General features: G+C 35.7%; 1 protein-coding gene across 4 annotated transcripts in view; it reads right to left on the reverse strand.

Annotated features, from left to right (window-relative positions):
• LOC138317977 (homeobox protein Meis1-like) overlaps positions 1 to 22,214 on the reverse strand; it is a 114,667-nt gene that overhangs the window by 61,544 nt on the left and 30,909 nt on the right. For all 4 annotated transcript variants that reach the window (XM_069259972.1, XM_069259974.1, XM_069259973.1 and 1 more), the window contains 4 exons: positions 21,773 to 21,920; positions 21,013 to 21,063; positions 20,241 to 20,291; positions 19,583 to 19,738 (listed from right to left, as the gene is read on the reverse strand). In XM_069259972.1, the coding sequence (XP_069116073.1) occupies positions 19,583 to 19,738; positions 20,241 to 20,291; positions 21,013 to 21,063; positions 21,773 to 21,920 (406 nt within the window). The remainder of the gene's footprint in view (positions 1 to 19,582; positions 19,739 to 20,240; positions 20,292 to 21,012; positions 21,064 to 21,772; positions 21,921 to 22,214) is intronic.

Raw genomic sequence — 22,214 nt, forward strand, 5'->3', positions numbered from 1 at the left:
AAGAATATTTGTCCTCCTTTCTCCAACAGATTACGCTGGTAAATACAGATTGACTAAGATCCGCACAAGTTTTTTTTCCCTCGCCCATTCTCCAATAACAATACGAGACCACCCATTTTACAGGTGAAACATCATAAAAATTATATATCGTGGCATATAGGAAACATGTAGAAGTTGTTAATTTTACATGTAATATTTTTATAAACTTAGAAATTTTCTATAAAACAACAGACTGAACATGGAAAACTTAGGAGACAAGAGGACCATGAAAACAGGCGATCGTGACAAGATGATGTCCTAGGACCATGTCACGACAACAAAGGGACTCTACTCTGATCTTCTCAACTGCTAGGAAACATTTGGAGGAGCCTCCTAAGTTTTATAGCTAGATTTAGCAGCAGCTGTCCTGCGACTAAGTAAACACACGTGTTTCCCCAGCGAATGGTGTTGAGATCTAAACTGTTTCTCCGACACAAAGCCTAGGTAACACCAGAAACAGAGTTTAAGTATCCTCCTAACGATCCCCCTCCCACCCAATATACTACCGCCGTAACTTTTATTTAAAACACCGCCGAAAAACCAGATGTACTTAGCCTTTCCAAACAGCATAACCTTTACCTATTCGCTATAACTTTCAAGATGTTTTCATCAAAAATATAATTCATTCGGTAAAAATTGGTTGGTAATGTAGTATCTTGCATGCCAGATGTGTACACAAGTGTCAACAGTTGGGCAAGGGTTATGGAGCGAAGTAAGTCCGTTCTTACGATTCCCCGATCTCTTGCATAAAACACAGACAGGCAAAACATTGCGAGCCTAGGAGGGTTTTAACACCATTGTCTGTATAATCTTTGTTTTTACGAGTGTAACAATGATGTACATAGACCACAATCTATAATTAATTATAGCATCTGATCAGATTTCAAGTTACAAATATATGCTATATTCTTATCAACCAGTTTAATATTTTCAATCAAGTAAAGTTCCATATTCACTTGATTAAACCAAGGAGTCTATTACCAATGTATTAAGTTAGAAGTCTACTATTGAACATTTAGTAGCTCAAAAGTCTTGTATTCATGAATTACTTTCGTTTACATGTCTTGCATTCAACAAACACATTATATCAGTAATTTATCTCTTTAAAACATGTCCTGTATTTACCAATTTCTCTTATTCAAATAAGTCTCCTAGTCAGTCACATATCACGTAAGTCTCCTAGTCAGTCACATATCACACAAGTCTCATAGTCACATATCACACAAGTCTCCTAGTCAGTCACATATCACACAAGTCTCATAGTCAGTCACATATCACACAAGTCTCATAGTCAGTCACATATCACACAAGTCTCATAGTCAGTCACATATCACACAAGTCTCATAGTCAGTCACATATCACACAAGTCTCATAGTCAGTCACATATCACACAATATCACAAGTCTCATAGTCAGTCACATATCACACAAGTCTCATAGTCAGTCACATATCACACAAAGTCTCAATCAGTCACATATCACACAAGTCTCATAGTCACTCAACACTATCCACAGTCACAGTCTCACACTAGGTCCATATCAATTCACACACATATCACACAAGTCTCATAGTCAGTCACATATCACACAAGTCTCATAGTCAGTCACATATCACACAAGTCTCATAGTCAGTCACATATCACACAAGTCTCCTAGTCAGTCACATATCACACAAGTCTCTCAGTCACATGATCACAAAGTCTCCTAGTCAGGTCAATATCTCACATAGTATCCTATCAGTCACATATCACACAAGTCTCATAGTCATCCACATATCACACATGTCTCATAGTCAGGTCACATATCACACAGGTCTTGTATCAACTGTATGGAAATTAGTCCAATTATCTTACTTTTTTGCTGTAAAGGATTCTGGTAATGACCAATATTTCGCAATCAAATAACATTAGTATGAATCAAGTGAAATAGATATTATAATGGAAGTCTAGTAGTTGTTGATAACACATTCTTTTATTGATATTAGTGACTTATGATACAGATTTAATATAGCAGTACCAACCTCCCTTCTCTCTCTCTCATTCTATAATCTTAAAATAGAATCTTGTACACAATCAAAATATGGCACGATATCAGGTTGAATGAAAACTACATCTTTAAAGAAGCAAAATGTATAATTGTAAGTTGTATCTAGTACTCGTGGGGAAAAAACTCAAGCGATACAGACACTCAAGATGGATTTTTTTAGAGAAAAAGAAAAATTCAATAAATAGTTATATATAGAGGAGGTAAAGTCTCAATCACAGTGAACAATTCTCCCAATTCTAAAACTTTTATCATTTCTACAAAACGATGACATATAGGATTTCCCATTGACTTTAGAATCGTAATAAAAAGGACCTTTTCAAGACATCTATTGAGAACAGCACAAGACTAGGTTTGACAACAGTACTTGGACTACTAGATTTCACGAGGCGTGATCTTTGTCATTTTCCACAAACACAAGGACGTTATACAGAAATTCTCATATTTTTACAAAATATGATCAAATAATCAAAATGAATGATCACTAATAAGAAACATTTTTAACATCTATTTTCTGATAAAATAACATCATACACTGTTTCTATAACAACTAAATAAAATAAATCACAATTTTTTTCTCATTTTGTTAAGCAAAGCACAACATTTTCTGCAACAAATATGCATTTAAAAAAAAACTTTTTTCTCAATAAAAAAATGTAAAATTTAAAAGAACATTGCAAAAACAGATTGAAGGTAACATGAAATAGACTGATTATCTGAGATTCGATATCTATATCCCCCGATTAACATTTTAAATAGAGAAATTTATTAAACCATATAGATTTTAAATCTAGAAAATTAAAGAAAAACTGGAATGCAATATTATACAAAATTTGTTTCTTCCTTCGAAACATTACCTTGGTCATTCGTAAACTCACCGGATCAGAAACATGCACACCGACCCATTCCGACTCTCACATATAGTTGTACACACGATGTAATATATGACTTCGATAATTCAAAAATGAATTATATATATAAACATTTGGTTACCTGCACAAATTCTGACAACTCCACCATGATATAAATATTGTTACGTAGATTAATCTCGTTTGCTCATAAAAAACGAGAGAAAACAATATAAATGATGATATGAAAAAGATCATTTAATGAAATGTGACATTTTAGAAGAAATAATGTAGAAAAAAATGAGTTTACGACTCAACACACAAGCACCTTGGAGTAAAAAAACTCACTAAATAGAATCATATATATGAACACTTCAAAACTGAACAACTTTTGTTCTAATGAATTGTAAAATTTCTGTACGTTTCTTAACGTATGTCCAATATGACTTTCTGACTTTCTTAAAAAAAAACAATTTCTTCATTGGTCTTGTTCTCCATCCTTTTATTTTTTTTGCAAAATAATTAATATTTAATCATATTCATGTTCTTTTTAGCATGAAAATCATTGAACAGGTTTATTCAATGAAATAAGTATATCAATTTTGAAACATTTAACTTGTTCAGTATAACACAATTTTTATGAATAAATGTTCAATATTCTCCTTTTTACCAAAAGTGACATATAATAATATAAGTATATAAAGATGAAAAAAAAAAAAAAATAAAGTAGAAAAAACCCATTTCTACAACGAAGCCTGATTATACAGACTTTGAACAGATAGAACACTAACATGTACATAGGAATGTTAAGGTAGTCGCTTGACACCAACCAAATATTGCCGAAACGACACCAACTCAAAAATATAGTCATCGCTTCACACTATCAAAATATTGAGGAAAGCAATACCAAATTGAACTTGGTAATGTCTCCACAATATTGAAACATTATTGAAGTGACACAAACTCAAAATATGGTATTTCCTCCGCAACAGCGAAACATTGCCAAGTGATACCAACTCAAAAATTCTAGCAGGATGATAAACATACAACTAAGAGTACAACATAATTACAGGTACTTCAAGTATACCCCTGTATAACACAAAGAGACAAGTCCAGGTCTGCGACACCACATATATGTAATAATAAAACAAAAATCTATTTTTTTTTTTCATATATATTTGTAACCCTCAGGTCGTCAAAATTGGGGATAAAATGTGTTGCAGGTAAAAAAATTCAGCACTAGGGTTTGTAAAAAAAACAAAAGGTAGTCGAGAAAGATTCAGATCACATAGAAAAGTGGAAGGAGCCCGAGGTCAGGATTGTATTTCAAATCAAATAAAGCTGAGCCTGATTCTGTATTGTGGCGACCCAGTTAAAGGCTCTCTAATGATATCATATGTAATCGGGCGTAAACGCCAAAATAAAGCCAGGTAAACATTATACCAAACTTGTACTCGGGGCATGTACATGGTATATTATGTATGTGTGTGTGTGTGTCCCATATGTCCAGTTTAGTCACCCAGCATACACATACATACCACACACATGTGCTGTTGATGCCCCAGGATGAAGGAAGAGTCGTCCCATCATCGAGGCTGTGTTCAGTTATTTCTATTAATCAATGGCTAATCAATGAGAAGAGAGACCCACAGCGTTGGTTCCTCACTCCCTAGTCAAATCGCACAATCTAAAACTCACCAGCTCTGGCGATCACGCCAGGCCCCCAATGTTATAGATATATTGAACAATGGCTAGCGTAGCGGCTGTTATTCCAAACGCTTTGATTATCCTGATTTGGTGTTTGCTTCTTATGCGATAATTGAAATGGGAGGAACACGTCTTAATTGATCTATTGTTTACGTAAATATGTAACATGTATATTTTTTACTTCTTGTGATTTTCTGATCACACGTACGGCAGTCACAATTCATTTGAACGCTCTGTCTTGCAGTAAAAACAATATCGCTGCCTCTTTCAATCAATTATTCCTTCATCCATTCCTTCGACTTTGACATAATTATTTTTTTGGCAAATTTGCTACTCCTTCTATGCCTTTCCAATTAAGATTCGGTATATAGCTATATATATGTATATATAAATATGTATATAAAATATCAACAAAGATTTACTTTTGTAAACAAATGTAGACTTGTGTATGTGAAATGTGACCACTTCGTGGGATGTGATGGGGTTGAGATTTTGTGAGACCAGGCTTAGATAGGACTTTTTGGAGGGAGAGATTGGGGGTGGGGGGATGGGGGCGAGGGTGAGGTTAAGGTGACCATATTAAGGCAAACAAAAATATTTTGACTTAGTATACACAAGGGTAAATAAACAATAATCAACAAAAGAGGATCAAGGTCATATGATAGCCGATGACCCCCGATGATATAATTCCTATCATCACTTTGAGGCTGAAGCTTTTCCCGGGGGCCCCTATCACGTCGGCTGGCTGCCTCAGCCATGAAAGTGACGACGTTAGAAATTCAATAGTAATTCATTTTTTTTCTTCAATGTAGTTATTAAATCACAGGTTTCTCCTTCAAGGTCACTCATATATATGCTATCACACAACTTCTACGCCATTTCACACAACATCCACTGTACGCTATTGTCCGAAACCCATGTCCATTCAAACACACGAGATGTGCAGTCCCTCACAGTTCCATTGTCCCATTACCATGGCGACCCCTTGTTCAGTTCCATGACCTTGGCCACTCCCCAAACTCCATGACCTTTGACCTCTGGTTCAGGAGACAAGGCACATGTCATTTGCATACAGGTAACCACGATGGCCTCCCCAAAAGGCTGCGTCCATGGCTACGCCCTGCATCCCCATGACGACATCGATGACATCGAAGAAAACATTTGGCCCTGTCAACAGAGAAAACCATAGCAGGGTGAGATGACTTAAACTATTGCTCATTTGGAACATCTATTACTGATATAAGCCAAAGTGGAACTCGGATGCACACTTATTACGGCGTGACATCCGTTAAGAAAAGAATAAATTCTTATTTTACAGATACTTTGGCTTTCTGTTAGATATATTATAAAAAAAATTTCAAAAAATGAAATCTCAAAATTTGAATATTTCAATTTTTCAGAAATCAAATTCTCGAATTCCCTGCTAGGTTTTCTCTGTGTGAGAATTTTGAGGTTTTTGATCCATTAGGATACACAAGGACTACTTATAAAATAGGGTGGCATAAAGTCAGTAAACAGTGTATACATTACCTACAACAGTCCACACAGCATGTCAATAGTAAATACTTTGTCTACAACTCTCACATCATACCATAACACACTGGTGCTCTCAAAAACTGTTTCTAATAACCCTGTTACACTACCAAGCAATGCCCCAGTGGGCAGATCTACTCCACAACTGGCCAACTAGCTCTCCAAAGAAAATAAACAAAGACGCATGTTAAAGATAACCACCTGGCTACAGTACCAGGAAATATCTTCCTCTTTGTAAATATTATAGTAAGACAAACTCACTCTCAAAACTCAAAACAAAAATTTCTAGACTCCAACAAAGTTATTCTAGCAGATGAAAACCACAATATGTAGGACAAATTGTCAGTCAGTCACACCAATATAACCCAAAAGTACCAAGACTTTCAATACAGACGTCCCCAGTCACTAGGCATTTATAACACTGCCAACATTTCACCACAATGAAAGCAGTGAACTACATTTCTATATTATATATTTCAGACAGAAAATTCTGTCAGAATTATTACCAGTAACCATCCACACAACAGTCATAAAAATAAAATTTACACCAAAAAATGTAAGTCTCTGTCGCTTTCAAAAACAAAATCTTGTTGCAGTCTTGTCCATTGCTTTCACCTGTTTCAAAATCGTTGTCATACAATCATTCAAGCATAAAGACATCGTAAAATTCATCAAACAAGGTTATTATTATTAGTAATGTGATGAAAAATAAAATCTTTTTTTTTTAATTTTGTGAAACATGCTGTGAATTCAACATTTTCAATTTCAGACCAGAAAATGGAAAATTACAGATTCATATTACTGGATCAAGTGTTTACAACTCATAATGAATATCTGCTGGGTTCCTTCATTATTTCAGAGTCAACGAGACTAACTGCGTTTATCTCTGGTCGTTAGTGGAAGTTGAGTAGCGAAGGAAGCTGAAGAGAATGATGTTTTGAGAGATGTCATATTGTTGGGGGGAGTTTGGAGTGGTATCGCCCTAGTGATCACCGTGTTGTCTACCTAGCCCCAAGTAGAGCCTAAGGGCCCTGAGTGGGGCCCCAGAGTTGAGTATTGCCTCCCGGTGTACCACGACTTGTGACTGTACCGACACTAGCATTGCTCGGCCCATCAGCTGATCGTCAGCTGGCCGTGACAGAGTGACGTGAGAACGGCTTAAGTGGGCGATTGCGTTTATGAGGAACAATACACTTGTAATCAGTGTTGTTTTGAATGTGGATTTTCCTGTCATTCAGGCCAATCGGCAATTCACTTTTCCCCACTGGCTTTCCGTCCTAGCACTGTCAATGAATGGCCTGCTATGCCTATACTTAACATGCAGATCTCAAAAGACGCTGCAGCATGTTAGCAAAAAATCAATATGGCCTCCTTAAATGTGCAAAGTTTTTATTATCAACGTTTATTTATTATTTTCTACTGTTATCAAAAGTCTACAAAGATAACACCAATGCTTATGGACAAAACTTTCAACATATCCGGAGAATATATGTATATATTACATCAGCTAGTTTAAACAATATTTTTGCATTTCATTTTCCATTCATGTGAACACAAGAGTCTATGGCCCCAAATTTTACCAATAATATTCTGACGAAAGTCAGACTTGAGCTCTATACTTATATAATTTCTGCTACAACGATAATGATACGTTTTCCTTTCTGGGTAATTACTCCCACTCCCCATTACCGTGACTGCGAGTCGGAACTGCATCCACAGAAGATGTGTGCACTGTTATTGAAATACAAGGACAACATTACGACAGCTAAACAAACTACTTTGTCTACCAAGTCAACGAGACTTATTGTGTACTTTACAGTCTTAAAAATTTCAAATTCGAATCTCCTCAAAATTTGGTGACAAGAAGTTAAACGGATTGCCAGCACTAGTGTGCTGGTTTGAATGTGAAGTTAAAATGATCGTTATGTAAACTCAGATCACTTTTGACCTTTTGGGTTCCACCTTTGACCTTTGGGGGTCCACATAACCCTAACTTACTACCACACCTAACCCTTACATTTGCAGACAGTCTGGTGACTTTGTCATACTTATTTTTTTTAACTTACCAGAAAAGAACTTTTTACTCATTTTGTATTTGGCAAACTTGGTAATATTTTTTAATGAACAAATAACATTTCAAATTTAATATGAAGTAATATATAGTGTATTTAGCTTAAAACACAAGAAAAAATTATACAGTGATTAAAGATCAAACTATTATGAAACCTAATAAAAGATGGATTTAGAACATTATAAATAGCCGAATTCTGTGTTAACATCCCTTTAATGCTAATAGATAGCCAGTTTAAGCAAAGAAATTTATTGAAGCAAGCCATCACTAAATCTCACAAATGGGGTCTGAACTGATGAAAACAAAATGCATGGCCCTGCATAATCTGATCCCGAAAAAGGAAACCCCTTTGGCCCCTGAAAACAATCTGTCAGCCTACCACCGACAATGAATACTTCCGGGGCCTCATTCTAAACATGAAACCTGGAACCCACAAAAAACTAGACTTATACACTCTCTAAATATATCTGTTACCACGACTCATACACCTGACGATAATCGAGAACACAGGTATATTATCAACATACAACTCAAGCATGAAAATAAACAAAAAATTTGGTGAAACGAAAATAGTATAACGACAGGTAGAAATTGAGCAAAAACCCTGTAATGTAACAAAAAGTTCCACTTTTGGCCCGATTACAATTTTTGTATATTAGGTAAATGACAACAGTAATTATCCCGCCCATTGAAAGACAAGAAAATAACACAGGAAACCTAGTCGAGAATGAATATAGATGGAAAAGAAATTTCGTTTATTATAACATGTCACCAATCAGAAAACAATAATTGGTTATTGTTTAACTATATAACTACAAAATAAGATTGATCTTCGCTTATTGGCAAATTACAAATGTTGACAATTTTAAAGAAATCTATGCCTGCTATAGCCTAACATTACCAAAGTTGTGTCGGACCATTTTGCTCAGATGAACTCAGATGGAAGGAAGAGGAAACACAATTAAAACATTGTCAAATAAAGCATGATGAGGTTACAATACTCGAAGCTCAAGGCGTGTTTAGCTTAGATTATGAACAGCTATCCACCCTTCCACCCCAGTAGCTGGCTGGCAAACACCTCTAATTACGCTAAAGCCAAACAAAGACCCCCCAACTGGGGCCAGGGCACTGGAGCAGACGTCAAATTAGCCTTTTAGGGCACATTTAGTGACAACATACGTTTCCTCATCGCTTAGTAGTCAGACCCTTCGGGCAGAGCTAAACAAGCCCACACTTCTCCACACTCATCCGTCCCCTTCAAGCACCAATTTATTGTGCTGAATTTCCCAATTTCCTCATCGGTAAAGAAAACTACAATAACACACAACAAATTGAGCATCGCTGCAATATTTTTTTTTCTTTTAGTGTTCAATTTAACGGGATAAATCTACAACTTTTGCTATTGGTGGCGAAAAATATAATCCAAACGAATTTACAAAGGCAAATGAATTTCATTATAAAACACAATCTTCTGAAACGAGTTCATGCACCAAGGGGTTGTGATCCTCAATACAATCGGTATTCATTACATGACAATTTTCGGTTATGATGGAATTTCTTTATATGGCCGTGAGAAATTTGATTAGCTGCGAAAGTGGAATGAAAGCAAATGGCAAATATAGCAAAAAGATGAGGAGCAACAACCAGAGTTAGGGCCAGGGCCAGTCATCACCATGGCGATTGTCTTGGGAACACCCCATAGCAACCTGCCTGAGTCCTTCATAAGCCATCGCCAGATGAGTAAAGCATAACATATCCTGATGATTATGTTTTTACATCTTGCCAAATGAGGAATTACACCTACAGCGACTTGGTATCACAACAAATTACGTTTGTTCTCTATCAGATTATGTAGACCAGGACGAGCAGTGGCCACGGCGACAGTCTATTGTTACAGTACCGCACGATCATCATCACCGACCATTACCAAAGCTGTTTTTGTCCTCATCTCATCGTCAGGCCGCGGCGCTCATTTAGAAGGATGATTTGCACACTTGTGCGTGGCCTGATGTGCCCCACAATAAGTTTTGTAGCACCAGACCTTCACGGAGATGCCATCTACATAGAGACCTCACCCATTATCCAAGAGATGAGCAGAATCTAAATTAGATTCTCGTCAGAAACAAGCACAATTTTCCCATGTTAAAGAAAGCAGCGAGTTTTTTCTCCCTTTGAAAGCAATACAATATTTAGCTCCCCCCAGTAATTACAACACACAGATACGGTGCATGGGGGACCCAAGAAATGAAATTTGCAATATTAAACATTCAATCTCCTTAGCAACCAGGCATCGGGCCCTGACATATCCCAACTCGCTGGCTTAAGTGACAACACAAAATACTAATCGTTCTCATTTACCCTCACTTCAGCACTTATATTTGGGGAAAGCGTTGTAAGCTTGGGACAGCTCTAGGCCGGCACCGAGGGATATTGGGCTGATCGTTATTCATTTTATGCGGTGGTATTGAGACAGATTTCCACACTGTAGCCTTATCTCAAGTCTTCTAACTGAAAACAATTACTACTTCTCCACCGTCTCACCAATATCTACACACATAATATCGCCCCAAAGTAAAATAATATCTGGAACATATAGTGTCAAGCTTGACCTGGCGACTGTTACTTTTGTATCCCATACAGATAGGGGTCTGTATGTATCCTGACAATTACTACGATCTATATCTCCCATAGTAGGTAAACTAAAATTACACTGTTTTAATCCTATCACAACATCATCAATTCATGAAATATTAATGTTGGAAGACGCTTCGCCTGCCAAGGAGCCAATACTAGCGCAGTCCCTCGTACCAATGTCTCTGGAAACAGGTTGATAAAGTATTGTGAAATCCCTGGCTAGTGGATCAACATAAAACCAGGCAATCATCTTACTGTGGAAAATATTGCATTATATAATAATAAAACTCTACGGACAAATCTTTTTAGCCTAATACAAGCATCCATTACCAATGGCAAACATTGATGTGTACTGGAGTAGGATCGTCCTGTCCTTCCAATTCATCTTAAATAAAGTTCATTCTCCATCCCTCCAACTAACTTAAATGATTGCTCACCCCATAAAACTTCAGTAGTTATAATAGAGTACCTACACCACACCATCTACAGGGACCAAGTGCATCATCTTCAGTCTTATATACCAGTAAATAATTTATAATCATCAGAATTGTACAAGGATTAAGTTTCATGTCGATTCACCATTAAAGTTTGGTCTGAACTGAAGTCTGAAAAATGATAATATTTCCAAAATCTATTTATAGTAACACTGGCCTATTTTTTGTCACAATGAGGTTATGAACATGTTGTGGGTTCAATAAGAACAAAAAAATCCTCTAAACAAACCTTTTGCATCAATACATTTATACCAAATATAACTTTACAAACACAAACAAGATAATCACCAATACAGGTATAAATAAAACAATTTCCTCTACCTGTGTTATCAACAGATAATTACCTGTACAAATATAAATCACCTGAACGCAGGTGTAGACAATAGCATTATAGCACCATCTTAATGACTAACCAGAGAAATCAGGAAATCACATGTGTGCAGATCTTTAACCTCGTTACTTTTGTGTGAACCTGTGTTTTTTTGCCGTTGCGTAATTATCGTTTATGCAGGCGTGTCAAATGACGGCCAATAAAGACTAGTATGCAGGTCTTGACATCATCGTTAGACCAGCATGACTACCCCACAGTTAGTGTATCATAACTCGTAGTAACAGTGAGTTTTATAACACACTTGTCGCTGTTCCCACTGCATTTCATAGTTGAAGTGCATATTCTACTCGTTAAGATATTACAATGAAAGGCCCTGGTAGCCGGGGTCGGAAATTCTCAGAAACCCATAAAATACATACACTAGCTTTACTTTATACTATGCATCTAACATATATTTTTATATCTTGAAACAACTGTGTTAAATTTAACAAAATATTTGGCGAGGTTATTATTGAGATTCTGAAATTTATTTTCCATTGTTTTGTATGGGAATACAATCTTTTGGCATTACAATTCACAGTAATTTAAAGCTAATATTGAAATCATCAAAGTTTTGAAATGTGTCAATTATTCTTCTGCAGGTTTATAGAAACGCTTGAAAATACCAATAAAAACAAGAATGTATCCATATGGTGCTCTTCATTCCAAAACACATCAGTTGAACAATTTATTGGAATCTTCTAAATTATTAACAAATAAAAACCTACATATAAAATACAACAATGCGATACCCGATCGGTGAACTGTGAAAAATGTGTCGGGCTTGACTAGCTGAACGCGTTATTTGCCAGCTACGATTTCAGACTACATATACAAAAATTTTATTGCAGCTATCAGATACGTGGAGAAAAGTCTGTTAGTTATACAGTACATTGAGGATGTCATTTCGCCACATTGAGCCTACCTTGATGGGAAGTACCATCTATACAAGAGAGTTGGCCATTTAGCTTGGTTTAATGATAGCAGTGGGGTGTGTATAAATGTAATTTCGGGGAGGTACCCGACACCGAAATTGTTTCTGAAGTTAAATGGAAAGTGTAAACATTGAATTTCACCTTTCATCCAGCTGATCAATAATATAATGATCCCGTTTTATATTACAGTTTTAAACTACCATCATAATAATTACGGGCCATCAATGCCGAGAGGAAGTCATGCGCGACCTACATCCATAAAAGCGTTGATACACCTGCCCGTGGAGTCCCTGTAGTAATTACTATGTGTTACTCACTCGATTTGGGGCGATTTGAAACCTTTGCCAATTCTATTATCTACCCTCTAGGAAAATAATAACACTGCTATTTTGCGCGATGTTATCTCCTTGGAATAGCGAAGGTAAAGTGCAGCCTTTTCTCTGTCGCTCCCATCAACGGAAACCAAACACTCCGAATCGATCAAGAATTACCAGCAATGTTAAATTAAATTACATTTTCGAAAAAGACAATCAGTTTTTCCACTCAGAAATTATGTGTTGATATATATAATAAAACAAAAATATTATTGACAGATGTTTTCTAAAACTGTGTGACCATTATGATCCTAACCACAAAGTTTTCTATACTATTCCAAGTATTCACATTCTCTGTCCAAAGGATGAATGCATTAGTGAGGGGAGGGGGTTGGGGTTAGAGTGGAGATGAGAATCTACAAATTGAACTTTTTATCTGGTGACAATCTGTGGGCCCTCACAAACCTAAATAGAAACACCTGTTGAGAGAAGAAGTAGCTATATATACACAAGAGGTTAGGGGCTGGGAGCTGGCCCCTCTCTGACCAAAAGGCCATACCCCCTGTCCCTACAAATATCCAGCCAGCAGGATTCTACCCCAAGGCAAGATGGTTATCTCCCATTTTTCAAAGTGCTCTGACCCCGTGGAATGTCACTGGTGGGCCATTAGACCCTGCATTCCCAGGTGTGGCCCCCTTAGTGCTGCCCCAGATTAGCCTGTGACCTTGAGCCCCTAATCTGCCTAATGATCCCTATCGAATTCTCAACATCCCTTAACAAGATGTCATTAATCCTTTCAAACTATAAACCTCCGCCACCACAAGTTTTTAAATATCGTTTCAACATGTTTAACGGGTCCTCTCCAGACTAAAAGTGTGTGTACTTTCTCCAGGTGTAAAAAAAGGCAATTTGTTTTGCACTTATCGAGGAAATAAATTTCGATACAAAATGGTATAAATTACACAATTACCACCCAGGTCACAAGGAAACATGTATATGTAAACAATAATTTAGCCGATCTGATTTTAATATCCAGGTGGCATTTAACGGGGGAAAAAATTGGACAATACTTTTTTGAAGAGACTAATAATATCTTGAAATGATAACAAGATAGTAATACCTGTATTTGAACAAATACTGGACTAATTTGCAGGTGAAGCAGATGAAATGTGACAACCTTCACTGCAGATGAAACCAACCCGTCAATATATACTCGTCTCTCCCGCTACCTAAACGAAGGATATACCTGTCTCTCGGCACTAACTATCATCGCTGGTGTTGTTACAAGCAAGCCATTGATTTGTTTAATTAACCATATCTATAAAGCAATCATTATGATAGTGTCCTGGGGAGATAGATAGGTTAACATGTACAGAATACCTAGGATATAGGGAAATATCCCAAGGGGTAGGATAGGCCCCTAACCTCTCACTCCTAATCCATAGGCCCTTGAGGGGGAATCCCTGGGGTGCTGGATACCCTTAGAACTATAACATATCCTAATGTTATCATATAGAGAGAGCATATACCCCTGGGGCAGGGAGGAACATCCCCCTCCCCACTGGAGGTTGGGTAGTGTTTGATATATAACATATATTAATCCAATAATCTCCTACACAAAACCCCAGGGGGAGGGATCAATATCCCGTGGGGAAGAGTTAAACACACAATCTACTTTATCTGCTATGTTCTACCTGGCAGGAAGAAAAATCCCCAGGAGGGGACCTTAGTACAATTTGTCACATATGCAAGCATGTTAAAATTAAGGAAAAAAAACATAAATAAAACCATTCATATTGGGGATACAGATTTCAGCTTTAAACTCCAGATTTTTTACCTCAAAAAATGCAAGTCACTTGTGTTTTTTTTTATTCATGACTAAAACTGAATGCGGACATGTTGACGGATTGCCTGACAAATGTAAATACCATTCCTTCAATTGAAACACTAAAATAAATAATCCAGATGAACTTGATATCTGAGTGTAGCTGACCTCCATGACAACCCTCCATCACGGACACAATCATAGAACCAGTGGCCTAGCCTTCCATACAACACATCCGACCAGAGGCTCTAGTCTATCTTATACACATCTCCCTCAATATTCCCGATGGGTAAACAAAAAAATACCACTATCAAATCAAAATATCAGCACAGAAAAAAATATTACTCCCTAGTCATATCCCATATCGACTAGCTTCCCCTCGAAAAATATGTGTGCTCGCCATTTTTATGTTACAATTTCCGATATCATGTATGAACGAGTGCTATTCATGGCTAAACCATTCTTAGAAAACTTGAGTTTTAAATTCAACAACTCAGAAATATATGCACAAAATTTTCCATAAATACTATTTAACGAAGCATGAAGCATAAAGCATAAGATGGAAATGGACAACATGAAGCATAGGATGGAAATGGACAAAGATTTTTTTCCCCATCATCAAACGGCCTTTGTGGTCAAGTTTCATCCTTGACCAAGTTGTTACATTAACCAGTACCGACTGACCAAAGACTGACCAACAGAGACTCTGAGGTCCATTCTCTATAGCCATCAGATAGGGCTACTCCCCATGGTCATTACAGGAGTAAATGGAAAATCCAGCCGCTAGTAAACCTCCGATAAGATCAGCTATCCCTCCAGAGTGACCAGTGGTCAAATCTACCCTAACAAAGGCTGCAGATTCCGGTCAGCAGCTATAAAGCTAAATATTCCTCACACATTTTCTATCAATATCCAATGTTTATTTGATTATGCTACAATGTTTGTTCAATCGTTTATTGCGATATTATTCTGTCACATTTTCTGCAAGGATTTATTCTATTATATCAAGCATAGTGTTTATTAATTTTGCAGCAAACAAATAAATTGCCTGATTGAAACCGACAACTACTGCTCCTTTCAATGTACGTGTAGAAATGTTTATATGTTATACTCTCTGAACTTGGAAATCTATTATTTCTTTATACTCCACCTTTCTGAATTTTAACAAAATTTCCAACACCTGGTAGATACACAAAAAATAAACTCCAATTGAAATCTAAAGACAGAGTGAAATTTAATTCCCACGTGTTTTTAACCTACTGATTGAAACTGGAACTTTATTCATCCAACACAGAACAAATTCAAATGGAAAAGATTTTTCCGGGACCTTGATATTCGACAACTTCTGAATATTCAATTAATGTAATCTTGTACTCGTGTTTTGAAGGTTATGAATAAATTACTTCAGACACATCAAATTTGACTTAAATTAACTTTGAAGGCCCTGGTAAAACTAAAACAAATTCATAACATACATAATTTAAACCAATCACCTGTCAAAACTAACTGGCAAGTACTTTCTTAACTTCAAAACATTTTAAACATCTTTATGTTTAATGTTTTTTTAATTTAATAGTTTAAATATCTTATTCCTTTCAAAGAGACAAAAGTAATTAATGAATTTTTTTTAAATAGTGCGAGAAGTAATCAAATCAGTGAATTGATTCACTGACAAGTGTATTTAAAGTCATAGAATTAATATTGTTTTTGTGAGCAGGGTAGGCTCCCTCTGTTGAAGATCTAGATCTTCGTTTACTGACAAGCGTGACACACAAAACGTTTTTCACAATTTATGAACCGAAGAGTTCGTCTTCCTTCCACATACCCATAAATACATATATCTTGTTCAGAGGACAAACTTCGAGCCCTTATCTGGTTTTTAAAGTCTATACCCGAAGTCTGTCTCGAATCGAATTTTGACTTTAATTTTTCTCACACAAGTAGTGTACTTCTGTATGTGATTCAGAAAACATTTAATAGAGTAAATAAATTCCATTTTAATACAATTAGTTAAAGCTGGGGTCAGCTAGCCGGCATGGCTGATAACACCAGGCTCTGAGGTAGGTAAAACGTTAAGATAAAAGAACAGATCAGTCTATGACGGTCGTCATTATTTACAATAACATCTTTCAAAGTCTTTTTTGTTCTCCTTGAAAAGGATTAGCCATACCGCAAACATTTTTGAGACATGCACGATATCATTTTTGTGGAGGAACTGATCCGGTGACTTCCAGTGTCAAATATCATAAAAAATTGGTATTCATGTCAAATTGAGTAGTATCATAATCAATTAGGCCTCAGCGACCAGGTCGTCGACTTGGCGAGTCTTAAACGGCCAGGCAAAACTAACCTCAAGTATTCTCAAGTGATTTCAGCTTTAATAAATACGACAAATAAATAAAAAAGATGTTTTGTTCCACACGAGACGGAGAGAAGAGAAAGTTTTGATCGTTGAGCCCACCTAGCAAGTGCAGGATGTTTCTAATCTCGAATACTTACAAAGTAATTTAATCAAATCTACAATGCTAGTTTTGTGTGCTAATAAATTGCATGTGTACATTAGGTTTGATGCTCGATATACAACTCCTGTATTATATCATTAACTATTTTGGGAAGGCTTTTTGTAATAAAGTAAAAATATATTACAGTCACTCAACAAAACCGTATGCACGTCTTAAATTATCTCGGTATTTTACAGAACAGCATTAAACATCTTAAGATAAATTTCTAATAACACTTGAACTAATTCTCCTCGAGAATAATATATTGTAAGTTAAATATATCGCCATTTTGTGTAGGAATCGTATACAATGCCATACAACTCGACAAACTTCTACACATCAAACCTGAAACTATCCCAACGTTTCAACACACTATCAAAAATATCCCTTCAGAGTATCCCGAATTTATTTTAAATATTGTGTAGAATGGAGGACAATAGCTCAGTCATTAGTATGTCCATTACCGCCAAGCATGGACAGATAAAGACCTATTGTCGAACGTACTGCGAATATAGACCCGGATACTCCCCATACTATACCTAACACGACAAAAAAACGTCTAAAGGTTCCCGATCACGCACATAGACAATCATATGTTCTATAGGGCTTACAAGTCCGGGGACAACACAGTCAATTAATACCGACACCTAAGACACAAATTCTGTCAACAACCTTCCTCGACCACGGTCCCTAGAGTGTTTAGGACAAGCTTGGCCCAAGACTAGACCTGAAATTAACATCACTTTGCCAGGATGTCAACAAACTTGTTAGATTTCCACTTCCCCAGTCAATGTGCTATTTCTGTCGCCATTTATCATAATTTTAAAACGTGAACCATAAACTAGGGATCTCTATCAGCCTACTGCCAGGCTTAGAATGTTTATCAGTAAACTTTACGTATTTATCATTACACACATATACTTGAAATCTCCGAGGCACACCACTGTCCTTCAACACATAACTCTTAACGACAACAATACACCCAATTACCTCACAACAATACATCCACCATCAATTTCAAAATCTCAGAAAGTCGTTAATTGAGGGACAGTGATATTACAAATTCTAACACTTTCATACTAAATTCCTCCAAAACAAAATATCCCAACATTTGACAGATATAAATTTTTATCCCTGAGGTTTTAGAATAAAAATAGCCTATTACCAAAAATTGGTATTAAATATTTTATATTAAAACAATTTATTCCTTAATTGGATAAATTTAAAGCTACAAAACATCATAAATATTATTGAATGTAATAGAATATTGATTTCATGAAATTTGTGTTTTACTAATCAAAGTGGAAAATGCTGCTGTCATGATAGATTAAGCTTGTGTGAAAATAATTTTAGTAATAGTTTTACCAACCCTGAGCAAGTCTCGCAAGAGATTTTAGGTGAGAAATTGGGGAGAAATGTAGAATTAAAACCAAAGTAAAATATTCAATTTGTAAAATACATCCATTGCCCTCATTAATTTCAGTGACAACAATCCTAGCTTAATTTTTACCCCATGATAATATAAAATTGTCTTCCCCGATTTTTTATGCTTCATCAGTTTGCATTTTCCAGAGCAATAAGTCTGATTTATATGTCTCGTGATAGTGTTCGCGTCTCATCCCGAAATCATGTTTTATACCCAGAAATAACTATTTAAACGGTAAAGTGCAGTCGGCATTGTATACAATGTGTGTGGATATAAATTGAAGATAAATAAAATTCAATAAAATGTTCAAGTGGAATACATTTCAAGTGGGTAGCTTGACCCACCATGCTGTCACTTTTACGACCCCTCAATGGTAATCGTGTCGGTGTATGGCCCATAAACTAAATGGTTGGACACCCTTTCTGACTAGGAGGGAGGGGTATACATTTCAGTCCATGCAGGGCCTCGTACTAAAAAAGGGACATTGCCCGTACTCTTGTTATTCAATGTTAAATAGGTCACCGTTTAATTAAATATCAACGTCGGGTAAAACATTTGATATTATTTTACTGTTTACACGTTCTTGTAGCAATTTCAGATAATTATAGTATGTAATTTTATTATTAATGTTCGTTTCAGTATTAATTACTTATTTAATGCCTTTCTTGTCCTTTGATATAATTTTTACTCTTGCCCATTGCTTTAATTTTTACTCATCTTTTTAGAAGAAATAATAGTTTAGGAACTAAACTTGTATATATTATAGAAAGTATGTGTAAAATGTGACGTCTAGTTTTTGGTGGAATTAATGAACAGTGTAAAAATGATAAAAATAATACTTACTTGGTCGACAACATCATTAGGATCGGGAGGATTGTCCGAACTAGATTTCGACGTAGTGCTTCCACCTTCTCGATCATCTATCACTAAGTCTATAGGCATTTTTCCTTTTAAACAACTTATATATCTGTGACAGAAATTATCACAAAGTTCGTGGACCTGAAATACAAAAACATCAAATTTTTTATTACCGAGAAAGCGAAAAATCAGACACCCTCAACATTAAAATTTACAAAATGGAATTTAATTTATAATTATAACCCCCTAACTCAAGAAATTTAATCTTAGAAATCTTCACACATTCTTCAGTGAAGTTTTAATTTCTTCCCAGGGTAAAATTCTGAAATTACATTGATGATATTTAAGGACCGATTTGAATATGGGTCTCGATGAGGTCGGGAAAATCCGAGTCTATAATTGTCACTTATCGGGAGATTTCCGAGGGTCAGCTTACAAGAGGGCATGATAGGTCCCGCATACCACTATCATCTAAGTCAAACAAAGACGGCTGATAAGTGCCGATACACACATGCAATTAAAACCCAAGTCTGCAACAGCTTTTAAATTTGTCAAAGGAGGTTAACGGAATGTCCCATGAGGGCCTAGCCGAGAAATTATTACACCTGAAATTTAATTACGAATGGTGGATTAAAAAACGTACCTTTTCTAGCTCCAATAAATGAAAACGAAGAACTTGAATGGCTTGAATCATCTGGAAATAGAACAAAGAAAATTCTCTCATTCAATACACTGATAATTAATAAACCCATTTCATCTGAAAATTCTTACTTTAATCCTGTGTAAAAAATATTGCAAAACATTTAATTTTTTTTAATATAATTTTATCATAGATTTCACACCTAAAATATTTCTCTCTATTTTTTAGAAATTTGTTTAAAATGAAAACCAGTAGCATATTTTTTTGTCTGACTAACACATGTGAAAGAAATATTCCAACATCCGCTGTTTAGGGGGAATTTACATTCAAACTGGACCATTTTCGACCGTTTCACATTCCTAGGCCAACTTGGCCAAGGAAAAACGCAGATCTCTTGGTCATTAGCTGTTCCACAAAACATCTGGCCAATTTTTCAACGAAATTTGCTTGTCTGGCCATGTGCTATTGGGGACTGGGATATGATTATTTCTAGTTCTATCCGAGTTCATGGTTCATTAGACACGAGTATGCTGGGTTGGTAAAAACTTGGCTCCAAAAATAAATTACTTCAGAAACCATAATATGAGGCCAGTGAGAAGACTATATGTACACAGATCTTAAAACCAGTTGCAGATTTTTTTTTCACAGTTCTAATATCATAAACAAGACCAGGCATATTTTAATGAACCGAAACAACAGGAACAATTATTTTATAATGAACATTTCAGAAATAAAATAATTTAATTAAGTGGAAATAAATAAAACAAAAACTTACCACACTATCTAACTCATGATTTGCAGAGAATAACGGTTTTTCCGACCGTGCCTAGAAATAGTAGAAAATGAAAAATCTTTTATTCTCCGTTCCTTCCATTGCGAAGTATTATCCATAAAGAAAATCCCAAGAGATCAAGCATGTATCCGCAAACATTTATGAAGCTCCACAATCATAAAATGTCTGTTTATTTCTTTCTGGTTAGCAAGTTAGTGCCCAAAGCTAGATATTCCATTTTCTCCATGAGTATGGCGAACATTCAAAATACATTATTTGCCAATAATGGAAAATCCTAAAGCCAAACACATAAACACTAATCTTGCTAATATAGCTTCGAACTCCAAAGTCCTGCTGAATCCGCCATGTTGTTAGTTTTTACACAAATGTGTTGGTTACTAATAAATTGCATCTTTATATAGATATGCGTATACATCAGATTTAAAAGCAATTGTCTGGCTTAGAAATTAAATTGAAATGAAATAATTTAATCTACTGAAATATTATTCTGAAACTGAAATTAAATTATTATATCTAATAAATTGTTATTTTCACTTTAAAAAAAATTATTTGATAATATGTTTCATTTATATTTACGATTAATATATATACATATATTCAATTTTTATCAATACCAATTTTCTGTTAAAATATAAAACAAATTATACATGTCAAAATAATTTTTTAACTTGATGTAAATATTTTAGATAATTTTGAAATGCTATAAAGGGAATATTAAAATCGTTTAATATATAATACTTACTAAAACTTGTTTGCTAAAAACTGCTATATCTTCGTTGAATGATTCGGAGGAACATACATCACCGCCGGCTACCCCAGGCTCCCGAGGGGTGCATGTAGCTAATTCACATTTTTCAAATATAAGTGCTAATAATGGAAACAGTGGGTGTCTGAAAAAAGGAAGAAATAGACCTGTATATATATAATGTGGGTGAATATTTTAACGACGATATCTTAGATAGTATATGGGCTGTTTACAAAGATTTGGTGGTGGTCGGGAACGGCCCGGTGTCAGTTCGGGGCCGTGATATATATATAGACAGTGTAGGGTCAATATTGTTGGAGATTCTCGTCACATTTTATCAATTACAGCATGTCATGTATTAAAGTGGACAAGTTGACAATCGAATGACAAGGAATGGTGTTGTATTTACGTCAGTGAGTATATTACGCGCGCGGACTGC

The sequence above is a fragment of the Argopecten irradians genome, chromosome 3, assembly GCF_041381155.1.
Source record: "Argopecten irradians isolate NY chromosome 3, Ai_NY, whole genome shotgun sequence".
NCBI lineage: Eukaryota > Metazoa > Mollusca > Bivalvia > Pectinida > Pectinidae > Argopecten > Argopecten irradians.